Source organism: Lepisma saccharinum, chromosome 7 (genome assembly GCF_977018435.1).
Source record: "Lepisma saccharinum chromosome 7, izLepSacc3.1, whole genome shotgun sequence".
NCBI classification, from domain to species: Eukaryota; Metazoa; Arthropoda; class Insecta; order Zygentoma; family Lepismatidae; genus Lepisma; species Lepisma saccharinum.
The window spans coordinates 67,007,973-67,030,127 of NC_139235.1; the positions used below are offsets into that span (position 1 = coordinate 67,007,973).

The 22,155-nt window shown below is 38.7% G+C and overlaps 3 protein-coding genes across 5 annotated transcripts in view; 1 reads left to right on the forward strand and 2 right to left on the reverse strand.

Annotated features, from left to right (window-relative positions):
- The window catches only part of PolG2 (DNA polymerase subunit gamma-2, mitochondrial), a 29,395-nt gene extending 19,062 nt beyond the window's left edge, over window positions 1-10,333 (reverse strand). For 2 of the 3 annotated variants that reach the window (XM_083125926.1, XM_083125924.1), the window contains exons 1-2: window positions 10,117-10,333; window positions 3,296-3,355 (exon numbers count right to left, since the gene is read on the reverse strand). In XM_083125926.1, the coding sequence (XP_082982052.1) occupies window positions 3,296-3,355; window positions 10,117-10,333 (277 nt within the window). The remainder of the gene's footprint in view (window positions 1-3,295; window positions 3,356-10,116) is intronic. The other variant, XM_083125925.1, reaches the window with a different exon arrangement.
- A 47-nt stretch (window positions 10,334-10,380) lies between these two features.
- Window positions 10,381-15,209, reverse strand: GatC (glutamyl-tRNA(Gln) amidotransferase subunit C, mitochondrial). Its single transcript, XM_083125927.1, has 3 exons — window positions 15,148-15,209; window positions 11,476-11,802; window positions 10,381-10,548 (listed from the first exon to the last, which is right to left on the reverse strand). Exons 2-3 carry the CDS (start codon window positions 11,775-11,777, stop codon window positions 10,383-10,385), a joined length of 468 nt encoding a protein of 155 aa, XP_082982053.1. The 5' UTR covers window positions 11,778-11,802; window positions 15,148-15,209; the 3' UTR covers window positions 10,381-10,382.
- Window positions 15,210-15,514: 305 nt separating this feature from the next.
- Window positions 15,515-22,155, forward strand: part of PGAP1 (GPI inositol-deacylase) — an 82,971-nt gene continuing 76,330 nt past the window's right edge. The window contains exons 1-2 of the mRNA XM_083125364.1: window positions 15,515-15,687; window positions 19,381-19,534. Of these exons, the coding sequence (XP_082981490.1) occupies window positions 15,550-15,687; window positions 19,381-19,534 (292 nt within the window). The 5' untranslated portion in view covers window positions 15,515-15,549. The remainder of the gene's footprint in view (window positions 15,688-19,380; window positions 19,535-22,155) is intronic.

The following is a 22,155-nucleotide window of genomic DNA, read 5'->3' on the forward strand; positions in this document are numbered from 1 at the left end:
GTGCTGTAACTCCGCTCCTATTTCGCCTAGGAAGCTCAAATAAAGCTTACTGTACAGGGAATTTAACAAGCTTTCCACTGATATATAACAAGCCTACCTTTGGATAAAAATATAATTTTGTCACGTGACCTTGAATATCTCAAAACAAGTCACCAAAAATCGTGAAAAAAAAATATATCAAAATATCATTCTGGGGCTGAAAGGGGATCAGAAGATACAAAATAATGTGTAACTATGTGACTGATAAAACGTCATTACATGAACTATGATGAGTCAAAGTCACTTAACACCCTCTACAAAATGTAAAGGAGTTATCCTGGTCATGAAAAAAATAGGTTAGGCACAGGGAGATCCCTATCTGTGTGTGTCAAGTGTAGGTCCGGCATATTGTTGACTGCCATATTGAATTCAATGCAAAAATTTCAAAGGAAAGGGGGTGATGTGCAGAGGCATCGCCTCAAGGGTGTTCACGGAGCACATGAACCCCCAACTGAAAATTAAAAACCTCAATTTGTTTTCTTCTCTGTTTTATAAAACACTACATTTCAAGATACTTATTTTACAGAGCAGCTTTTTTAGTTCATAAAGTCTTTACAATGCTTTACAATGAAATTTACCAATTTCCTCTGACTGTTGACAAGATAGGTTAGGCAGTGAGAGCCCAGAGTTCGTCTGGCGTATGAACTCTGTCTGCTGTATTCTTCCTGTGTTCATCCTGCTCCACCGAACAAGCCAAGAGAAACCAAGGTGGGAAGCTGGAAATCGGAGCATGTGCTCCTTCCAAAAGAAACTATCAACAGATGGTGCGGATAGCGGCAGAGGCACAATTTTTTTTGCTATTCCCAAGTATTTTATTTTTCGTTGGAGAAAAGTAAGCAGTATTTAAGATATAATGCAAGCACAGTTTGCATTGTTATAGTAATTCCTAAGATCTTCGATGCTTTTGCCTAATATATTTTCTTTTGAATCCATTTCACCAAAAATTAAGGCCGCAAACTTCCTCAACAACTCCATTGCAAAAAGTTGTCACACACCAAAAGCCTACAGTTGCATGGCGAAGGTTTTGTTTTCAAACACTATAATGAGCAGATTTACACTTACATCAACATTTTAAATGTGTTGTTTTAACCTTTAGATAACGTAGACGAGTCAAAAAGAAAGAAGACTAAGACACTGCTAGTAGAAAATCATATTTATCTTGGTACACATGTAAACGAGTATGGATAAATATCCATTATATTTTTATTGAAAATAAATTATAATTCTTATAAACTCGTACAGGTAAACTTCAAAACAATAATTTTAAGTATCACAAATTGCAATTCTCATAATGTAGTTTGAGCTTTGCCAGAGACTTACCAATGAAATATAGGAAAGCTGTTGTGAAATTACAAATTGCTATTGAAATTGAAAATAATAATAATAATAATAATTTGACTGTATCATGGTTAGTGGAAATGGTGGCATGGTTAATTCTTAGGAATAGGTAAAATAATTTCCAACACTAAATAAGGAGAGAAGAAGGCATTTCAATAATTCAAACTGTTTACCTTGTATCTATTTTTTCCTTGTTTTTGAGGGTATTGACAGGCGAGGGGTTGTTGTTTCACGAGAAATGAAGTGGCGAAGGTTTTTCCGACATATATTTAACCAGAAAAAGTTATACGCATATCTTTCACTTACGATATATGCACATTATAATGTTGTCAATGTTCCTGTGAGCATACTCGTTGACGTCTCTCACATTCACATAGAACATTTGGCAATGTAGCAGGTGCAACATCATCACAAGCAGCAACTATGCCTTCTCTCAGATAGTGAATATCACGAACTTTTAGTGCATGCACCATTCTCTTCAAATGCTTCTCAAGGTAAAAGTCCTCCTAAGATGTTAGATCTGGGGTATGTGCAGGCTCTTAATAGATCCCCATCAATCTATCTAGAAATTTAGCGTGAAGAAATTGCCACAATGTCCACATAGTGTGGTCACATAATGTCCTGTTTCAAAAAAAAGTGCCATATCCCCTAAGTTAGGATGAAAAACCTGTTCACTTAACAAATTCAAGAAGCCCTCACCATTTAAGGTTCCATTGTTGAATATGGACCAACCATTCCCATTCTCCATACACTATACATCATTAGCTTACCAGCAACAACCATTCGGCTGGGATCTGTCTATTGTAGATTATCAAATCACAGGTATTGCATATTCTTTTTATTAACTTCACCATGAACATAAAAATTAGCCTCGTCACTGAAGAAATTTTCATTCCAAAGGAAGTGTCACGTAATTGTTTGAGATACTTTTCCCAATATTCTTCACTATTCAACTATTTGGTGAATGTCGCTGATTAAAATCATATGCAATGGTGCGTATACTTCTTTCTCTCCCGAGATGTCAGCGTGATCTTGATGAGTTCCTAACACATTAGGAGCATTCTAATGCTTTGTTTTTAACACCTCGATAAGGATAAAATGTTTACAAGCATGCAGTAATACCTTTTTGCTGGTTAAATAAATGTAGGAAAAACCTTTGCCGCTTCATTCCTCGTGAAATTGTACTGATTTGATATATCACATCACCCCCTTTCCTTTGAAATTTTTGCATTGAATTCAATATGGCAGTCAATAATATGCCGGACCTGCACTTGATACACACAGCTAGGGATCTCCCTGTGCCTAACCTATTTCTTTCGTGACCAGGATAACTCCTTTACATTTTGTAGGGAGTGTTACCTGACTTTTGACTCGTCATAGTTCATGTAATGAAGTTTTTATCAGTCACACAGTTACACATATTATTTTGTATCTTCTGATCCCATTGCAGTCCCAGAATGATTTTTTGATATGTTTTAGAGTATGGCATGAGGGACCAAATATATTATTTTTCACAATTTTTGGTGATGACATGTTTTGAGATATTCAAGGTCAAAATCAAGGTTACGTGACAAATATATTTTTATCCAAAGGTAGGCTTGTTATATATCAGTGGAAAGCTTGTTCACTTCCCTGTACAACAAGCTTTATTTGAGCTTCCTAGGTGAAATAGGGGCAGAGTTACAGCACATTTAGTATAGCTAAGCGGGCTCAAAAAGGGCAATTTATGCGAACTTTGACTTTGAATAATTTAACAATTACAAGATGCACGAGACTCAAAATTTTCAAAGTTACTAAGTTCCATGCATACTTTTAACTACCCAAATTTCATGAAAATCTGAGATGGTCCGGTTGGAAATTGCACATATCTGTGTTGATTTGGCATGGAATGACTCCCAATACAATTATAAATACTTACTAAATCTTTTGCGCCACGTTGAGACCCAAGAACTGTATTTTAATTTCTTGAGGCTCAAAACTAAATAATAAAAGAAAAATTTAAATTAACGTTCATTATATTATTATTATTATTATCATGATCATCATGCGTATTATTGTTATGAAATGTATAAAGTGCAACATTTAATAGGATGATAATACTCTGTATGAATTTGGTGTGGAGGAAGAAAATTTTAATGAATTTCCAAACCTTGAATTTCATCTGAAATTAATGATTTCCCCGATCACATAGTAGTAACGTCATCACCTTGTAAAATGGGGTCCAGAGTTCGTGTCCCACTTTAAACTGTAGGTCCAATCCCAATTAGCCTATCTGTGCATAACATTCGACTTACTACAAAAAATCAATGTAATATTTTGTGTAAAAATCGACAATTTTGACTGACTTGTCGGCGTTAAATGAACCTAAAAATTAAAAGACAAATTATACAAAATTAACAGAAAATTTACAAAGGGGAAAATTTATGTAACTGTTTGGAACATGTAGAGGCTGGTGAAAATGAGACAGGAGACACTTTCCTGGAATCCCCTTCAATTTGAACAGTGACTTGACATTGGTAGAAGCATTCACTCATTAACTGATATTCGAGCCTATAGGACTTATGAATTTGCAGTGCATCACAGTCAGAAATCTGGTGAAATCTTAATATTTAGTTTCAAATGTGATCCAAAGCACTCCTTCGGGAGCGGTGTGCCTTCACCGGCTATTGAAACCGGGGCCCTCTGATTACAAGGTGTTACCATTAAGCCATCTGGTAGGCCTTGAAAATGGTGCATAATATATGAATACAATTGAATTGTATTCCTTTTCCAGCAGTTTAGCGAGTAAAATTTTGCTTACACTTGAAACTAGGGTGATTTTTTTTTTTTTTTTCAGTTTGTTTATCACCTCATTTGAGCTGGAATGAGACTTGGGAGAGTCTAGAACTTGTAATACAGAAAACTCCTTTTTTTTATAACTATTTTATTTCTCTCTGTGTGTAAAACCATAGTATCTTTTTCACGATTAGGTCTTGATACGTGCCTGCTTTTGACTAATCTTGATTGATTGACTTGTTGTTTTAAGTCCACTTTATGCACAGGAAGGCTAATCGGGACTGGATATACAGTGGGATCCGAACCACTCTGCCATGTGCCTCCACTGGGTATCAAACAGACTAATCTTGAGTAATAGAGGTCCCAAGTTCTACGGTTATGTACAGAATGGTATTTGAAAGGGAAGGGGAAGTCCTCCATCAGCTTGCCAATATTTGGTTATTGTGGGGAGACTATACAGGTTGTTTCGTAAGTTCGTTTACAACGCTTGGGAGGTGATTGCACGATTGAAAATAAAGTGGAAAGTTCATGTAACGAAATTCCGGAAACTGCTTTGTTGCTGAGTTATTGACGTTTGAAAACGTGGGAAAATGATTTTCCGAAGTGAATAATGGCAAAACGGGTGGAGAGAAGTCGTCGGTGTTGGGTGGTCCACTAACAAATTGGGTACGATCTTGTCAAAAAATCACGCGGCAATGTTGTGCAATGTCGGTGCAAGGGATTCCCCAAAGGATGCGAACGAAAATTTCACGGGAGTGTGGTGGGTGTGCCTTCTGCGTGAGCTGGTATCGCCGAAAATTGGCATGTGTTTAATGGCACGAAAAAACAAAGAAAATTTCCTGAGCAAAGGGCACCATGACGTAAAAACGAAAAAAATTAACTGTCATAGGTTGCATACCCTGAAGGGCACACAGTATGGAGATGTGAAGGGAACCTCATCACAGACGGTTTTCAAATTGTCCACCATGTACTTCCAAGCACAGGCGACAACAGTGAATCAAATATTGTCTAGTGCGACCCAACAACCCCGGCGTTTCTGCTATCGATGCTGCAGCTACATTGATACGAGCAACGAGGTCCTCAGCTGACATGACAGATGTTTCGTAAACGAGGCGTTTCATCTCTCCCCAGAGGAAGAAATCTAGGGGCGTAATATCAGGCGATCGAGGTGGCCATGGCACAGGCCCTCCCCTGCCAATGCACTGGTTGTGGAATACAGTATTGAGGAAATGGCGCACATTCCGATCGAAATGTGGGGGTGTGCCGTCATGTTGAAACCGCAGTCTTTGTTTCAGTGCCAAGGGCACGTCCTCTAGTAGTTCAGGCAAAAACCTCACTGAGAAATGCTTGATAAGTGGGTCCATATAGGCGAACAGGGAGAATGTACGGTCCAATCAAATGGTCATGCAGTATCCCGCACCACACATTCACTGCAAATCTGTGCTGATGATGTGCCACTAGCAGTGCATGTGGATTTTCATGTTCCCACACATGACTGTTTTTTCTATGGAACACACCAGTTTCCGTGAAGATAGCCTCATCAGTTCATAGTACCGTATTCTGAAAATTGGGGATAGTTTCAATTTGATGAACAAACCATTGGCAAAAGTCCTCACATGGGCCAAAGTCCCGAGGTAAAAGGTCTTGCACTTTCTTCAATTTGTACAGGTGTATCCCCTCTTCTGCCAGGACTCGCCACACATTCACATGGGAGGTGTTTCGTTCGTGGGCTAGTGCGTGCGTACTGGTGCCTGGATGATCCATCACTGCAGTTAGCACATCTTCCACAAACCGTCGTGTTCACACCTTCACGGTCGTCCAACTTCTCGACGAGGTGGCAACACTGATCTTGTTTTCCGAAGTCTAGTGTCTACAGTTTGAAATAAGGTGTGCGATGGTAACATCCTATTTGGAAAACGTGCCCCATACAGACGCCTTGCAGCACGGCTATTACCTCCAGCCTCCCCATAAATCAGATGCATGTCCACCAGCTCTTGGGACGTGTATGCATCCATCCCTTACACCGGGCTACAAGTGTTTATGGCCATTAACACTACTACACTTCACAGAACACGATGGGCTGTGGCTAAGAATTAACACGTAACACTGCTAGGTCAAATGTTTGCCCAACACTACTGTCCAAGAACCTCACGTCTTTCCATTCAACCATGAATGTTTAACAACCTGCTGCTGGCACAGCACCTGAAACATGAATGGCACAGACACGTGCACTCCATCATGAGGAAACCTACACTGTTGGTGCCCCTAGCGGGAAATGTGGTACTTAACGTCAGATCACACGGACACCCATCTGCCCTTCAGGGTATGCAACCTATGACAGTTCATTTTTTTTTTTTTGTTTTTACGTCATGGTGCCCTTTGCTCAGGAAATTTTCTTTGTTTTTTGGTACCATTAAAACATGCCAATTTTCGTCGATACCAGCTCACATAGAACGCACACCCACCCCACTCCCATCAACATCTTCGTTCGCATCCTTTGGGGAATCCCTTGCACCGACATTGCACAACATTGCTGCATGATTTTTTGACAAGAGCGTACCCAATTTCGTAGTGGACCGCCCAACACCAATGACTTCTCTCCAGGGGCGGCGCGTGCCTTTTCAGTCAGGCAGGGCACATTTTTCTTTTGGGTGGGGAGGGGGGGCAGTTTACCTCTATATTCCTCTTTAAGGTTTTTGAGGGGAGTTCCTTGATATGGAGTAAGTAAATTGTTCGAACAATTTGGAACAAAATTAACATTCTGATCAAGATATCTCTCCAAAGAGCATTAAATACTCACTACGTAAGAATACGAAAAATCAGCAACATATGGAACAAATTACATGAATAGAAAAAAACTCGAATACTGACGTCGGAACCCTATACGCTTTCAGTAACTAAACTTTGGGTAGATACTGGAATGATTAGAAAAATGTTACACTGCAGTTTCTCTTCCATTGTCAATGAATTGAAAGGCGTAGATATTAAAGTTTCTACATGATTCAATGTCATATTCACCAAGTATCCACTAATATCAATGACTAACTAGGAAGATGATGCAGCGTTAAGTTCAGTTACAACACTTTACATTGGCCATGTACCCCCAAAAAGTTCATTTATACTTACGAAGATATTCTGCATGTCAAGTTGCTGGAACACAGACACAATTACACAAATAAATAAACACGTACAGTAACTATAAAATCACGAAAAACTAATTATTTCATAAGCGACCAATACGCACAGACGGAATGCAACGCAAACTCACACACTAACTCAAATCCAAATCCGTATTACAATGAGAAGAAAGGAGGATCTTTTTAAAAATACGAGGGACTAGTTTGTGCAATAAAAAGTGTTGTCAACTTTTCAGGTCGCCGGAACAAGCGCGAAGAAAAGCATTCGAGGGATTTTTTTCTATCTTATTGCTGCAGGCTGGAAGAACGAATGAACTGCCTGCCAAGCGTTGGAAACACTGAACGGTGAACTAGGCAAACATGAATGGGCAGGGCACCTCGTTTACTGCCCAGAGACGGCTACGAATTTTGAGCTTTTCCATTGTGAGGGGACCGTCCCTTGCCTATGCTGTAAATGTTTGGATCAGTCAGTGACGTCACGTCTCCTGGGCAGAGCCGAGATTTTACTCTCTCCAACAGGACGTAGAAATATATTAACCTCGCACAGGGTGCATACCCTGTACGTCTGGTTGCAGCAACGTAGGGGTTGAGGGAAAAACAAAAAAAATATTTACGCGTATATACCGATCGTCTCTTCAGATGAACTTTTTATGTTAAAATTGTTGTGGGGCAGTGCCCTAGTTGCCCTTTATGTAGCATCGCCACTGCTTCTCTCCATCCGTTTTGCCATTATTACTTCGGAAAAACATTTTCCCACGTTTTCAAACGTCAATAACTCGGCAACAAAGCAGTTTCCGGAATTTTGTTACATGAACTTTCCACCTTATTTTCACTCGTACAATCACCTCCAAAGCGTTGTAAACGAACTTACGAAACACCCTGTATATGTACAATTTATAATATATCGATGCTTCAAGAGTAGTTACCGGAAATTTTGCAAATGCCTCACTCTGTACGTGCATCTATCCATTTTGGACATTTATCAATATCTCCAGCTATTAGAGCACATCCAAAAATAATTGTGAAGTGATAGCAAAATGTTTGTTTGTTAAACTTGTTTTAAGACCAATTTATGCACAGAAAGGCAAATCGAGACTGGACGTATAATTTAAAGCGGGATCAGAGTCATTACGTGCCTCCACCGGGTATTGAATCCGGGGTCCCTTAATTACAAGGCGACGACGTCACCACTACGCCATCGGGGAGGCCCAGATAACACAAAGTGTGTAGCTTCTTGCAGGAGAACAGTCACAACAGAATCCTGATTCCAAAGCGGAAAATTTATATTTTAGGTATTTTACTACATAATCTATGTTAGTTGGCCATTTTACTGTAACGAAATGAATGTACCGACGGAAACAAAAAGAAACATGCAGCTTCACAGTGCATAGGCTGGTGATCTCAAAGGACGATGTGAAAGCTTTCTTTCAACTAAGGAAAGGAAAACAGTTATTCTTCAGGATTCCGGCACATCTGTCAATGGCCAGTGGGCACGACCATTCCCTTCTCCCCCTCCCTGCCAATTGTAAACGCAGCGAGGTCGGGTTGCTGAAACTGGGTAACGATGGTAAGAATATGGGAGGGTTTGTGGCTGGGAAAAGGAATTACTTGAAAGGGACATTCCTTGTGTTCCCTCGGTACTGTTGTTAGAACGGAACTAACGAGACCCTCAAAATTTGTATTTCTTTCAACATCCAGCCGAGGCTTAAGGATCTTAGCATTAAGAAATCATCCCATGCTTACAACACCTGATCACGTAAGATCTGGTTTCAAGTACGAAACCCCCCCCATTCAAGCGTTGCATAAAAATCCTTGCCCAGGGCTACCCGGAACAGAGGATGGCTGCTCACTGAAGAGGGCAGATGCTCACATAAGCTACTTTTCAAATCATAATTCCTCTGGTAAACCATACTTAGTGAAGCTTTTAACTGTGCTAATTTACGTTCTCCATGCTTCTAACTTACTTCCAATTGTTTCCAGTATTTTAAAGCACAATACTCCTTTAAAACTTACAAAAACATCATTAAACATTCAGAACTGTTACCCTACTTTTTACCCTGGGAAAAAGTTAGAAGAGTAAAACAACATTGAAGATATGATTTCAAACACCAGTTCCTATGAATGTCTGATGCATTTTATAAAGATGTCTCGGTACCAGTTCGGTACATCGGAAACACATTAAAATCAGATATTTTGTGTTTTGCATGGTTCGTACTTACCAATTGTGTTTGCGGAACATAGTTCAAGGTGCCATTATGCTTTTTACACGAAAACAAACACAATTTTTCACATACAGAGTGTTTTTTTTTTATTCGTTTCTTCGCTTCCGTAAGACACATTATGGCGGCCACATCTTGACTCACGTTGTGGTTATGCAGTGTTTCCAAACTTCTTCACCGAAAAATACCTACTATCGTGTTCGTCACCGGAGGAAATTGTACATTATGCACGGGTAGCTGATGACTAGCCTGGGTAGCTGACGGATAGCCCCACGAACCATTTCTGATAAGGTTTGGTTAGGTTAGGCAAGCATAGTGAAAAAAAAAAGGGGTTAGAAACACTGAGAGGGGCTTATGTCATCAAACGTACGCAGCATGCAGTTTACGTAGCAAAAGCAATGGCAATTGTGCGTCGGTGAGATATTTCTCTTGAAAAATACATGATTTCCCGGTCAAATATATTGCCCGATGAAAGAAAATACCTCGACGAACGTTGGAAAGCGTGCAGAAACTCATTTCCATAAGTAGTTTCTTCTGTAAAAATGAAGAAATGTGTTTCCTAATACCAAACTGTTACCCATGTCTCAAAAACTTCCAAGTGTACTAACCTTGTAAAAACTTATTTTCACCTTGATGCGGGAAAACATTTTCATCGGGTATTATATCGTTGTTCAGATTCCACTCGTGTGTAATATTTCCTTTCAGAAGTTCCCCACAAGGGCCATACTTGAAGCCCATGACACACTTTGAATTGTTGCTGATAAGGGGAATGATGAAATGGTGTCTCTCACACAACTGGAACACTTTCTGAAGAAAAGTAGGCATTTCACTACTAACTGGCTCACAATAACAGTTAGTATACACACCTACACAATCAATCTTTCTCTTCATCTGCCACTTCGCGATAGATCTTGGTTTGTGTCAGAGGAATATTTCCTGGAGGAGATACAAAATAGCCTTCTTCTTGAACAGATGCATTTGACATAACTACTTTACGACAGTTTCCCTCGCTTATTTCATCTTCACGCAGAAATAAAGTCCTGCAGAAAAAAAAAGAATTTTACATTACACACATAATGGAACCCTGTGAACTTTAAGGCACATGTATGAAAACAAAGGGAACATTATCCGTCAGTTATGGAGACTGGTGGAAAACTGATATTTATAGCAAGGCAGAAGCCAAATTGGAATAAAAAATATAATATATTGAAATCTATCAGTTTCACTGGATTTAGTAGAACAGGGAAACTATATTTTTAGGACATGTGTTTGACACGTGCTACATTTATTTATTATCAAGAAGAATTACTTTTCTGGTGGAAGTGAACTATTTTCCTAAGATAATCAGATCTCTCTCTCCTTTAATAGATTGTCAAAATATCACCTTTAAAAAAAAACTTGCTGACCATTTGGCACTGTGTCAGTTTGGTGTTAAATCTTGCCACAAAAGTTTCTAGATTTGAATCCCAGTCTTGGCATGGGTGTTCATTGTGAGTGTCCCTTCATCAATTTTGCAATTAACCCCTGCCCCCAGTAGCAGAGTGGTTATCACATCGTGCTACGATGCTAGCGGTCCCAGGTTTGAATCCTGGCCTGGGCATGGATGTTTGCGAGTGTCCATTCAATTTCATCTCCATCATCGCAAATTAGCCAAAAGTGGCACAAAAAGCAATGTAAAATAAAGCAATAAAAAAATTGCAAATAACCAAATATGGCAGAAAAGTGAAGTAAGATAAACCAAACATGTGCTATGAATAAGGGGTCTTTATTTTAACAATAAAAAATTAAAAACACCATCAGCCAGACAGAGTTAGGGTTGTAGGCACATTGTGCAAAGTCAATTTTTTGCACCATCCTTCGTTATCAATATTTCAAATGCACCATAAAGAAAATTCTCTGGCTTCCTGGGCATGTGTACAGTGAACATATTTATAAAACTGACACTGCTTTTTAAAAAATCAACTTGCCTATCTTCGAGCACAGAAACCATTGGTTCTACTCCCGTAGTATCAACAGCATGTATTTGGTCTGCAAATCTTATTGATGCTTCAAGTCTCTTGATGCCTTCTTCATTTGAAAAATCCACTAGTGATAGCCTCTCTAAATGTTCTATTGTGCTTTGATCTATCCTAGTGCGAGGTGGAAGCTTGTTCTCATCAAGAGGTATGTGAACTGGCTTCGGAGGAATTTTTGAATTTAAATTTCTGGTAAATATTCTCCAATTACTGCCACATCTGCATGCCCTTTGTAAAAGCATGGGAAGTTGCATTTCTACTTAACAATCATACCAGAATCTGTAATGGAAGAAAATGTACTATTTGAATGAAACATAAAAAATACATAATCAATATGCTATTGTAGTCATGTTTACATTACCATTACTTGGTAGTAAGGTAACACTTCCATATAGTGGCAACGGATTTCTTCATTTTTACAGAAGAAACTACTTACGGAAATAACTTTCTGTATCATCGTTGAAGTTCCTCAATGTGTTTTCTTTCGCTGTGTAATATTTTTTAGCATGAAATCTTTGTTTTTTCTAGAAAAATATTTCTCCGACGCAATTCCTGTTGCTTCCATTTGCTTCTCTATGTCAAGGCTGGTCCGTGCGTTTCATGACTTAACCCCCTGTCAATGTTTCAAAACATGCCTTTTTGTTGCAAGATTTTTTATTTTTCAAAAATTCAACCTAACTGAACCTAACCTTACCAGAAATGGTTTGTGGGGCTAATGTCAATGGTTCGTAAAGCTAATGTTGATGGTTTTTGGGTTAACGCCAATGGCTTGTGAGGCTAACGAGGTACTAGCATGATTTCAAATCCAGCCACAAAATTAGGTATTTTTCGGTAGGTTGGAAACACTGCATACACACTCCAAATTGACAAAACACTGCCACAATGCGAGATGAACCAGTATGCTATCGCCACATTGTGTGTTACAGAACCGGAAAAAGAAAAACAGCGAGTTCTCGTAAATTTAAAAAATAGACATTATTTCTGTTAGAAATTCATGGTACTACTTTACTATACCTGAGACACCTGGGAATAATTTCTTTCGCACTTTTTTACATTGCTAACGTACTATTCTACATTCTGGAACACTTATTTAGGTGAAATAATTGAATTTGTTAGGAAAGTAATGTATATTTCTTACATTTACGAGTACTTACTGTTCTTTATTTCCACACACAACATGGCGATAGCTTACCGTTGGTCGTTCCTTGAGCCAGAAAAACCATTGACGTTAGCCCAAAAATTCACGATAGCCCCACAAACCATCACGGGGACGAGGTATGCCTACTAGGTTAGGTTAGGCCTGTTAGGTTTGGTTCCATTAGCACTCCTTTCGTTCAATTTAGCATATACGGACAATACGAGAGCGTATTGTGCTCTCATGCAGGAAGCAAATTGCGGCAGCAGCAATAGCGCGTCGGAAATAGATTTTCGTACAAAACCACATGCATTCGCATTAAAATAAATCAAAATTACATTCCCGAACATCAACAACGCTACAGAAAATGATTTGCGTAAGTACTTTCTCCTGTAAATTTGAAGAAATCTGTCTCAGGTATAGTAAACTGTTACCAAATTCATTATTACACCTAAAAAAATGTTCCGTAATGTAGAATTGTATGTTAGCAATGTAAAAAAGTGCGAAAGAAATGATTTCTAGGTGTTTCCACCATACGGAAGTACATGAAATGGGTATAAATCTGGAAAAATAACCAATTGTCCTGGGAATATTTATGCACCCCACCTTGTACATATCGTCTTGATTAACATAGAGGCATAACAACACTAAGCACTGTAAAATACACAAAATAATAACTACACATGCTATCACAAAGAAGGTAAAGTACAGGCATCAGCATATCCATTCAAGTTACTAGCCGACTCTATAGCTGTACAGTGGGATCTATGAGTATTACCATGCAAATTGTCCATCGCCATGTTCATGCACTTTATTTGACCTCTTAAGAGCTTCAGGAATTAAAAGAAAACTCAAAACAAGCTGTTGATAACTTCTGCACCAGCATACATAAAAATCCATCACTTAAAAACACATAGGATGTGAAAGAAAAATTAATGAAAATAGTCATAAACAATTTAGGCTACACAATAATACTCATGGATCCGGTAAATTTCTCGTATCGGACAAACAGCTGAAATTTGCTACTTCATTTAATTTGAATATTCGTACTTACGTATTCTGCATTGAGAAACATTGCTGAAGGTGGCATTTCGCTTATTTCACGGAAATAAGCTCTATTTGCGACATATCGAGTAAGTTTTCTTCGTTTCTTTTTGCCTTCGGTAATATGCAAAATGGCGGTCACAGTTTCACTACCCTACTCGGCATGCAGTGTTTCCACCCCACTGCACCCAAAAATACCTACATAGCCCCACAAACCATTGATGCATAGCCCCACGAACCATTCATACATAGCCCCACGAACCATTTCCGGTAAGGTTAGGTTAGGTAGGGTCACAATAGGTTCCAATAGTTAAAAATTGGTTTTGAAAAAAATATGCATAGCCCCACACACCATTCTCGCATAGCCCCACGAACCATTGACGCATAGCCCCATGAACCATTGACGCATAGCCCCACGAACCATTGACACATAGCCCCACGAACCATTGACACATAGCCCCACAAACCATTTGCGGAAACGTACCTTCTTCAGTTACAAAAACACGTGTTTGGAAACACTGACCGGGATTACGTCATCACACACAGGCTACATCCACCTGGAAGTAAATGGATGCAAGAGCTTTCGTGCATCGGTCACACATTTATATCGAAAAATAGATGATTTACCGGCAAAATTCAATGAACGATGCGAGAAAACACTTCCCCGAACTTCCACAAGTCTAAAGAAACTGCATTCGGTAAGTAATTTCTCCTGTAAATTTGAAGAAATCCGTTTGTCCGATACGAGAAATTTACCAAAAGTAGCAACCCGACATGCCTAACCTATTCAACTCACGTATTCATCACATAAGAGAAATAAACATGAATAGTTTGGTTTTGTTTATTTGTGCGGTACTAATCTGATATTCCCCGGACAGATTTCTTCATTTTTACAGAAGAAATTCCTGTAGCATTGTCTAACATCTGGAAGGTGTTTTGTGTGATGTGGGAATGTTTCATAGCGGAAATTCAACCATTGATGCATAGCTGCACGAACCATTTCCGGTAAGGTTAGGTAGGGTCACGTATAGGTTACAATAGTTAAAAATTGGTTTCGAAAAAAATATGCGTAGCCCCACACACAATTCTCGTATAGCCCCACAAACCATTTGCGGAAACGTATGTTCCTCAGTTACAAAAACACTTTAAAAAAAAAAAAATTGCAATTACTTTGATCAAAAAAATGTGAATACACGTTAAAGAATGTACCGCGAAGCAGATAGGTAAGTACAAATGTCAAAAATTGACAAAACGAAGAAGTTATAGATGTCCGGGGAATATCACATTTTTACCTTCCTTAACTTTGTTTCGTATTATTCCCAGAGATACTCAACGTGGATTGTTTTGTCATCGCAATAAACATGCCGAAAAAAAGTAGAAGGTATACAAAGGATAAAATGAGTTCATAGTGATTTGCATTTGGATATTATTAGGCAAATATATACCTGCTGGCAAGGAAAGGTTCTCCCTTCGTTCGTAGTTGTAAATCCGAAATTGAATTTGAAAATAAAGTTCTTATTACGATTAGTCCTGCACCGCAGAAAACCAACAATACGGTGGCAGCTTAAAGTTGTTTGAACTTGATTCGATGATATTCGAAAGTGTTCTATTTAATGGGACAAATTTAGTGACCCAAAATAAATTTAGATATTCAGATGAATATCACATGTGAATATCTAGCGTTAATTCACGCTCTAGGTTAATTCGTAGAACCTCTAGACATTGCCGTGAGAAAGGGATGCTAACACCAATCTAGCTATTCTGTGATTGTATAGCAAAATTTTTGAAACTGTGTAATTGGGTGCAGCAGCAGCCGAACTGGACGGGTCCTGGAAGTGCCTGGAAGGATGGCGGTGGTCAATGCATTTTTCTTGTCAGCTACAGTTGCATTTCTGCTATTTCTTTTGGGCGTGCATGACTATCTGACAAATATGGAAGAAAACGAATGCGAAATGACATACATGTTCGAATATCCACAATATGTTGTAAGTTACAATTAGTCTTGTCTCCGTTGTAAGATGGGAATCGATTAATTGATTTGTTTTGATGGTGTTTTGTATTCGTGCCGGTTTCTTAAATTTCCATTGTAACATCTGAAGATGTGGGATTTTGTGTTAAGATTTGATAAAGTATGTGATGTAAACTTCAAGATTTGAATGTGAGAACAATAGAGCTACGTTACTTTTACAGAAATTTTCTTGCAAACAAATTACACACAAAAATGATCATTGCTTGTAAAAAAAAGAAATATATATATATATATACAGTATGTAACATTCTTATTCGTACACACGGATTTTCAAAGAAAATGCTTTAATATCTGAAAGGAAATACACTCTGTTGAAATTGTATCTTTACAATTCAATAACTAATATCATTAGGAACATAAAATCTTACCCAAATTCTGTATAACCAATGACAATAATAAATTAAATGAAACTGATAGAGAAACATGCCATTTTTTGTACAACTTTTCTATTCGTACACTTAATAATATAAAATAAAAAAGTATATTCAGAGCAAATTGACTGACAGTTCTAATACTTTCATTAGTATCCTTTGGCTTTAATTACTGCTTGACACCTGTTCTTCATAGAGTTAACCAGTTTCCGACATGTTTCAGAGCTTATTTTATTCCACTCGGCTTGCACAATAGTTTTCAACTCTTGTTTGGACTTGACGTCTGCTTTATGGACTCGCCTCTTCAAAATTGCCCATAAATGCTCAATGGGATTTAAGCCTGAACTTTGAGCTGGTGTTTGTAGTAGTTTGGGCACATTCCATATTAGCCAATTAATGTTAACTCGCGCCTTATGCTTACTGTAATTGTCTTGTTGGAATCTGTAGATAGGCGGCATGTCCATTTTTTAGGCACTCTCCTTTACATTGTTCTTCAATATGTCCAAATAGACATATGCATCCATGATACCATCAATAAACTGGATGGTACCAACACCTTTGGACGACATACAGCCCCAAATCATTAATGACCCACCACCGTGTTTAACTGTTGGAACTGTGTTAATGTGATCATTGTCTTTATTTGATTTTCTCCAGACCCTATTTATCCCATCTGACCCGTATATATTAATCTTAGACTCATCTGACCATATGACACTATCCCAAAATTCCTGGTCCTTGTGGATGTGCTCTTTTGCGAATGAAAGTCTATTCCTGCGATTCACCTTATTTACATACGGCCTCTTTCGTGGTATTCTGCCATGATATCCATGCTTCCAAAAGGAACGTCGGACAGTTTGATCGGACATCATCTTGCCAGCAACATTTTCTACTAACGGTCGTAACTGAGGAACACTTAGTCAGGGGTTTTCTCGCACTCTTTTTAAAACAAAGTGTTCATCACGTTTATTCAACCGTCTTTCTTTTGGTTTTCTCGGCACATTCTGTGTTGAACCTTCCTCTCTAAATTTGTTTACTATGTATTGAACTGTGGAGTGTGATTTATTGACTGTTTGTCCAATTTTTGTTAATGAATAACCTCTAAGGGCCAAATTTATAATAACATCCTTCAGATCGGAACTACGTTCCTTCACCTTGGCCATTTGGAACATGCTGATAGATAGACGATAGGCCTACAACAATACCTACGCCAGCATTCCGCTTGACGGGGAGCATGCCTGCATGTTCAAACTTGTTACGAAGTTGCAAAGTGCACGAAATCGCCCGAATAGCGATGGCGCTGTATGCGAGGAAGATTGAAACTCTTGCCTGTACGAATAACAATGTTGCATGAAACAGCGTGTTTTTCTCTTTTCACACAAATTATATGCTCTGTTTATATACTTTGAACATACATTTTTATTGACATTTGTTGGTGAAACCTACATAAACATTAATTTCCAGGTACATATGAAAATGGTTATATTTACTAGTAGATATGACATTTTTTCCTCGTAAATTCTATGTGTACGAATAACAATGTTACATGCTGTATTAGGTAAATCAAAAAGTAAAGGCAATTTTCACATAACATGTTTATTTACACACAAGAAGAACTACACATACCAGTATTCCACATATGCCCCCTGCACAGCAATGAACTTTTGGTAGCGTGCAATGAGCTTCTGTATCCCGTCTGCGAAGGTTTTCGGTTGTTCACGAAGCCACATCTGCACCGCCTGCTGGACCTTGTCATCTGTCCTGAACCGATGACCACACAGCACATCCTTCAAAGGGCCGAAGATGTGGTAATCTGTTGGCACCAGATCAGGGCTGTATGGAGGATGGAGGACCCTTAGACAGCAGTCCTCGTTGCTTGTGACGAATTGCAGGTTTCAGTTTGTCTTGCAGGACCGCACAATAACTTGCACAATTCACAGTTTCACCATGTAGGTGGATCTCCACCAGGATCAGTCCATTCACATCCCAAAACAGTGCTAGCATCCATCAATTTCCTCCAGGACGAATATTGTTTGAATTTCTTGCGTACAGGGGACGACGGATGTTTCCATTCCAGGATTTGCCACTTAGTATCTGGTTCGTAGTGGTGAACCCATGTTTAGTCTCCTGTCACGATTCATTCCAAGATACTGGGATCGGCTTCATAGCGTTGGAGAAACTGGGTAGCCACTGTGACGTGCTGCTGCTGGCTCACAGCTGTGAGTTCCTTGGGTACCCACCTCGCACAAACTTGATGGTACCCAATTTCATCATGCACTATTGCATATACTGATCCGAAACTGATGTCCAAGAGTTCCGCCAATTGTGCTATTGTGATTCTTCGATCGCCCCTGATAATGGTATCCACCCGTTGGATGTTTTCTTCTGTGAGGGATGTTTTTGGGCGTCCACTTCGACTTTCGTCTGTTACACGTGTGCATCCCGCTTTAAAGTGGTCCACCCACTCATACACCTTTCGTTGAGTCATGGTGCTTGCTCCATACTGCACTAACAGCCGACTGTGGATGTCTGCTGGTTGACTCCCTCCGACCACAGAAGAGGCACCACGGCACGCTGTTGCTCGATTGTGCATTTTTTGACTTGTCCATCCATACGTGTGACCTTTTTGCTCCGCGACACTCGACCGAATGGGGCAGTGATGGATACTCCTACTTCCACATCATTCCAAATATACTCGTGGTGACGTCACACACACACACACACACACAGTCTTCATTTATTCCTGCGAAAACCCAAAATTGCCTTTAGTTTTTGATTTACCTAGTATATATGAAGACTTACATGTGTTTTGTATATAACGTAAATCTTCATGTATTTCTATTATTCACCAACAAATAAATAAGATGAACGAAACATTGAAATTTTAGAAATGATGATGTGCAACAGTGTGTGGATGTTCTAAATTTAGCATGCAAGAAAACCTAGCTTCCTTGCCTTGGATGATTCTATGATAATTCGTTCACCTTAGCATCCAGAGATGACACACAGTTGGAAACAACAGTTGCCAAATTTAGCTCTCTCTCCACGTTTCATATTTTCAGTTTAACATTTTGAATACTGTAACTGTTAATAGTGTTACTTCTATTGCAAAAAGTAACTATGTTACATTTACAGCAACTAACTTTTAAGAGTATGTACTTGCAAACACTGGTTTTATGCATTGCTCTCAAAACTTGTAAATGACAAATCATACTTACACATAAAATTGTACTGCCATATGTTATCCACTGATCAGATTTATTTATTTTCTGTTTCAGAAAATAGCAATGCCCCCTGATGTTAGAAAACGTTTTCCCCGGTACTCATTATATGCGTATGGAGAAGGGCAGCACACAGAGAAGCTGAGAGAAATGAAATTTGTGGGCATTCCAGTTCTTTTTATTCCTGGCAATAGTGGCTCATTTCAGCAAGGTAAAGAGATCAACCAACCAACTAGTAAAAATAACCATATGTGGATAAAAATCAAAAGCTGTGGCACAGTATGAGAATAAAATAATCCAGCATACTAAATACCATATTTCACTGCATAATTGTCAAAGATATTTTGCCAACCCTCCCTTTTTTCACATAAAATGAACTAGGGTTCTACCATTAAGCTCAGCTTTTTTTATAAGAAAAAAATTGTGCCTGGATTATCATTACTTTAAAATAATTTTTGGTATATATTTACAATACCGGAAGTATCTCAGATTTGTTTGAAATTCAGTATACTTACTAATTTTGGCCTCCTAATCATGAATGTGCAATTAAAATTTGGCGCTCACTTGTAGAAATTGCAAGAAAACAGCTTCAATTCTCGCAATCATTCTCCATATAGAAGTATGGAAACCATATTTGTTGATATGGACAATTGACGTTCGCAATCAGTTACCGTGTCTACAGCGTTGCCGCAGTGTTGATTTCATACTTGGAGAGCACGGATCGTGTTAGAATGGCGGAAGGGAACAGTAAAAAAGTTGTGAATGTTGAACAGATCGTTAGGTGCAGTGTGGAGGTGGATGGCCGTGGGCTAATTAAGAAACTGATTTTGGTGTTTTGCCCAAAATGATCCCACAGAGAAATGCATCAAGGATGAAAACGACCGAAGTGAAAGTGACAATCACGATGTAGAAGAGGATGTGGAATGCGAACTGATTTCATTAGAGGTATGTTTAGCAACAGTGCATGAATCGTAAAATTGCAGGATACGAAACTGGCATCTTCAATGAGCAACGTTGGCCGTGAAAGTGCTATGAAAATAAGATTTGTTATCGGTTCCTTGTCGCAATTACCGGAAAACCAATGACGGATAGCACCACTGACCATTCTGGTAAGGTTAGGTTAGGCAAACATAGTTAAAATTTGAGGTCGTAAGACCATGCACGGGTGCACACACCATTGACGGATAGCCCCAAGAATCATTCACTGTAAGGTTAGGTTAGGCAAGCATAGTTAAAAGTTGGTGTCGTAGCAATATCAGGGGTATATATATCGTTTTGTAAGTATTTGAAACCGATAATTTTCCAGTAAATGATGAGCAATTGTACCAATTGTACTGATTGCGGACCACTCAGTTTAGCTTATTTTGAAATTTCTACACGTGAGCGCCAAATTTTAACTGCAGATTCACGATTAGGAGGCCAAAAGTAGTGAGTATGCCGAATTTCAAACAAATTGGAGAAACTTACGGTATTGTAAATTCGCTCCTAATTTTTTACTAAACTGTCTTTGGTGCAAGATGAGGATGCATAAAATACTTGCAAATGTGCATTAAAATTGAATATGGTAGATCAAATTGATGCACATAATCTTGTGTGACAATTTAGTGAACATTTTTCTGGTCTGGAAGAAAACTGTTAACAAATCAGTTGTTATTGATTTGTCCATTATGGTCAAAATATTACACTTTTGAAAATTTGTTGTTTTGTAAAGTATGAACTTCTATGCCCAAAGATTTTCTGCTGCTATCATTGGTTTTGTTTTCTGATGTGACAACAATGCAATGAAAGGTTATAAACCCATTTTTGGACAAAAAGATGTTGTTGATGAGTTGCTGGTTTGAGCTCACTTTATGCACAGATAGGCTAATTGGGAATGGACCTACTAAAATGGAATCTGAAATACTAAGGTGTCTCCACCATGTATCCATCCAGGCACCCCTTGATTACATGTGATGACATTAGCACTATGCATCTCGGAGACCCTTGGACTGAAGGAACAGGGTGCAATGATTATGTGGTGGAAATATGTGCAAAATAATTTAACATACATTGTTTTTGTTTGGCCTATGCTGATTTCACATTTTTCTCCAACAGGCTTCATAATTGTTGGTATTTTGTGTGAAACTTTGAAACAGTGTTGAATATACTTTATTCATTGATTAGCATATATGGTTTAAGACTGAATATTAATATTCAGAGCATTCCCTGACATTGGATACGAGACTCCGTGCCAAGCGGCCCGGCGTCAGCGATTGCCGCCGAGTCTTGTAGCGAATGTCAGGGAATGCTCTGAATTAATATGCTAGAGCATTATAAAATGAATAAGGTATAACTTACACCACATGCCATTACCTCACTAAATAGCTAAAGCCCAGTTTAGGCATGTACTTATTTTTTTGGTTACTCAAACTTTCGTCACATCATGCGGAGTCCTGACAAGTTCAAAGGTAAGAATAGTAAAAGTTTAAAACACATGAAAGGTTAGTAGGGTGATAACTTTCAGCCATGAATTTAAGGGAGATTTCCAACTTTCGACATTGAATTTACAGGAGATTACGGAAGATTTAGTTGCAACAAATTTTGCATATTTTTAGCGGTGCAGTGTCACTCCAGTAAATGTTTATGTAATAGATAATATTAAAAAGAAAGAATTTACATTTTATGTAATACAGAAGGTCGATCTGCGTATATGTGTCCGATTTTGGACTAGCACTTACCTTACGAAAATCCACGGGACCACCATCGGCTGGCCTCAGTGTGATCACGTTGTGTCTTGACAATAGCCCTGCATCGTAACTTCCATTGTAGGAGGCTACAATGAAGTACAGGAAG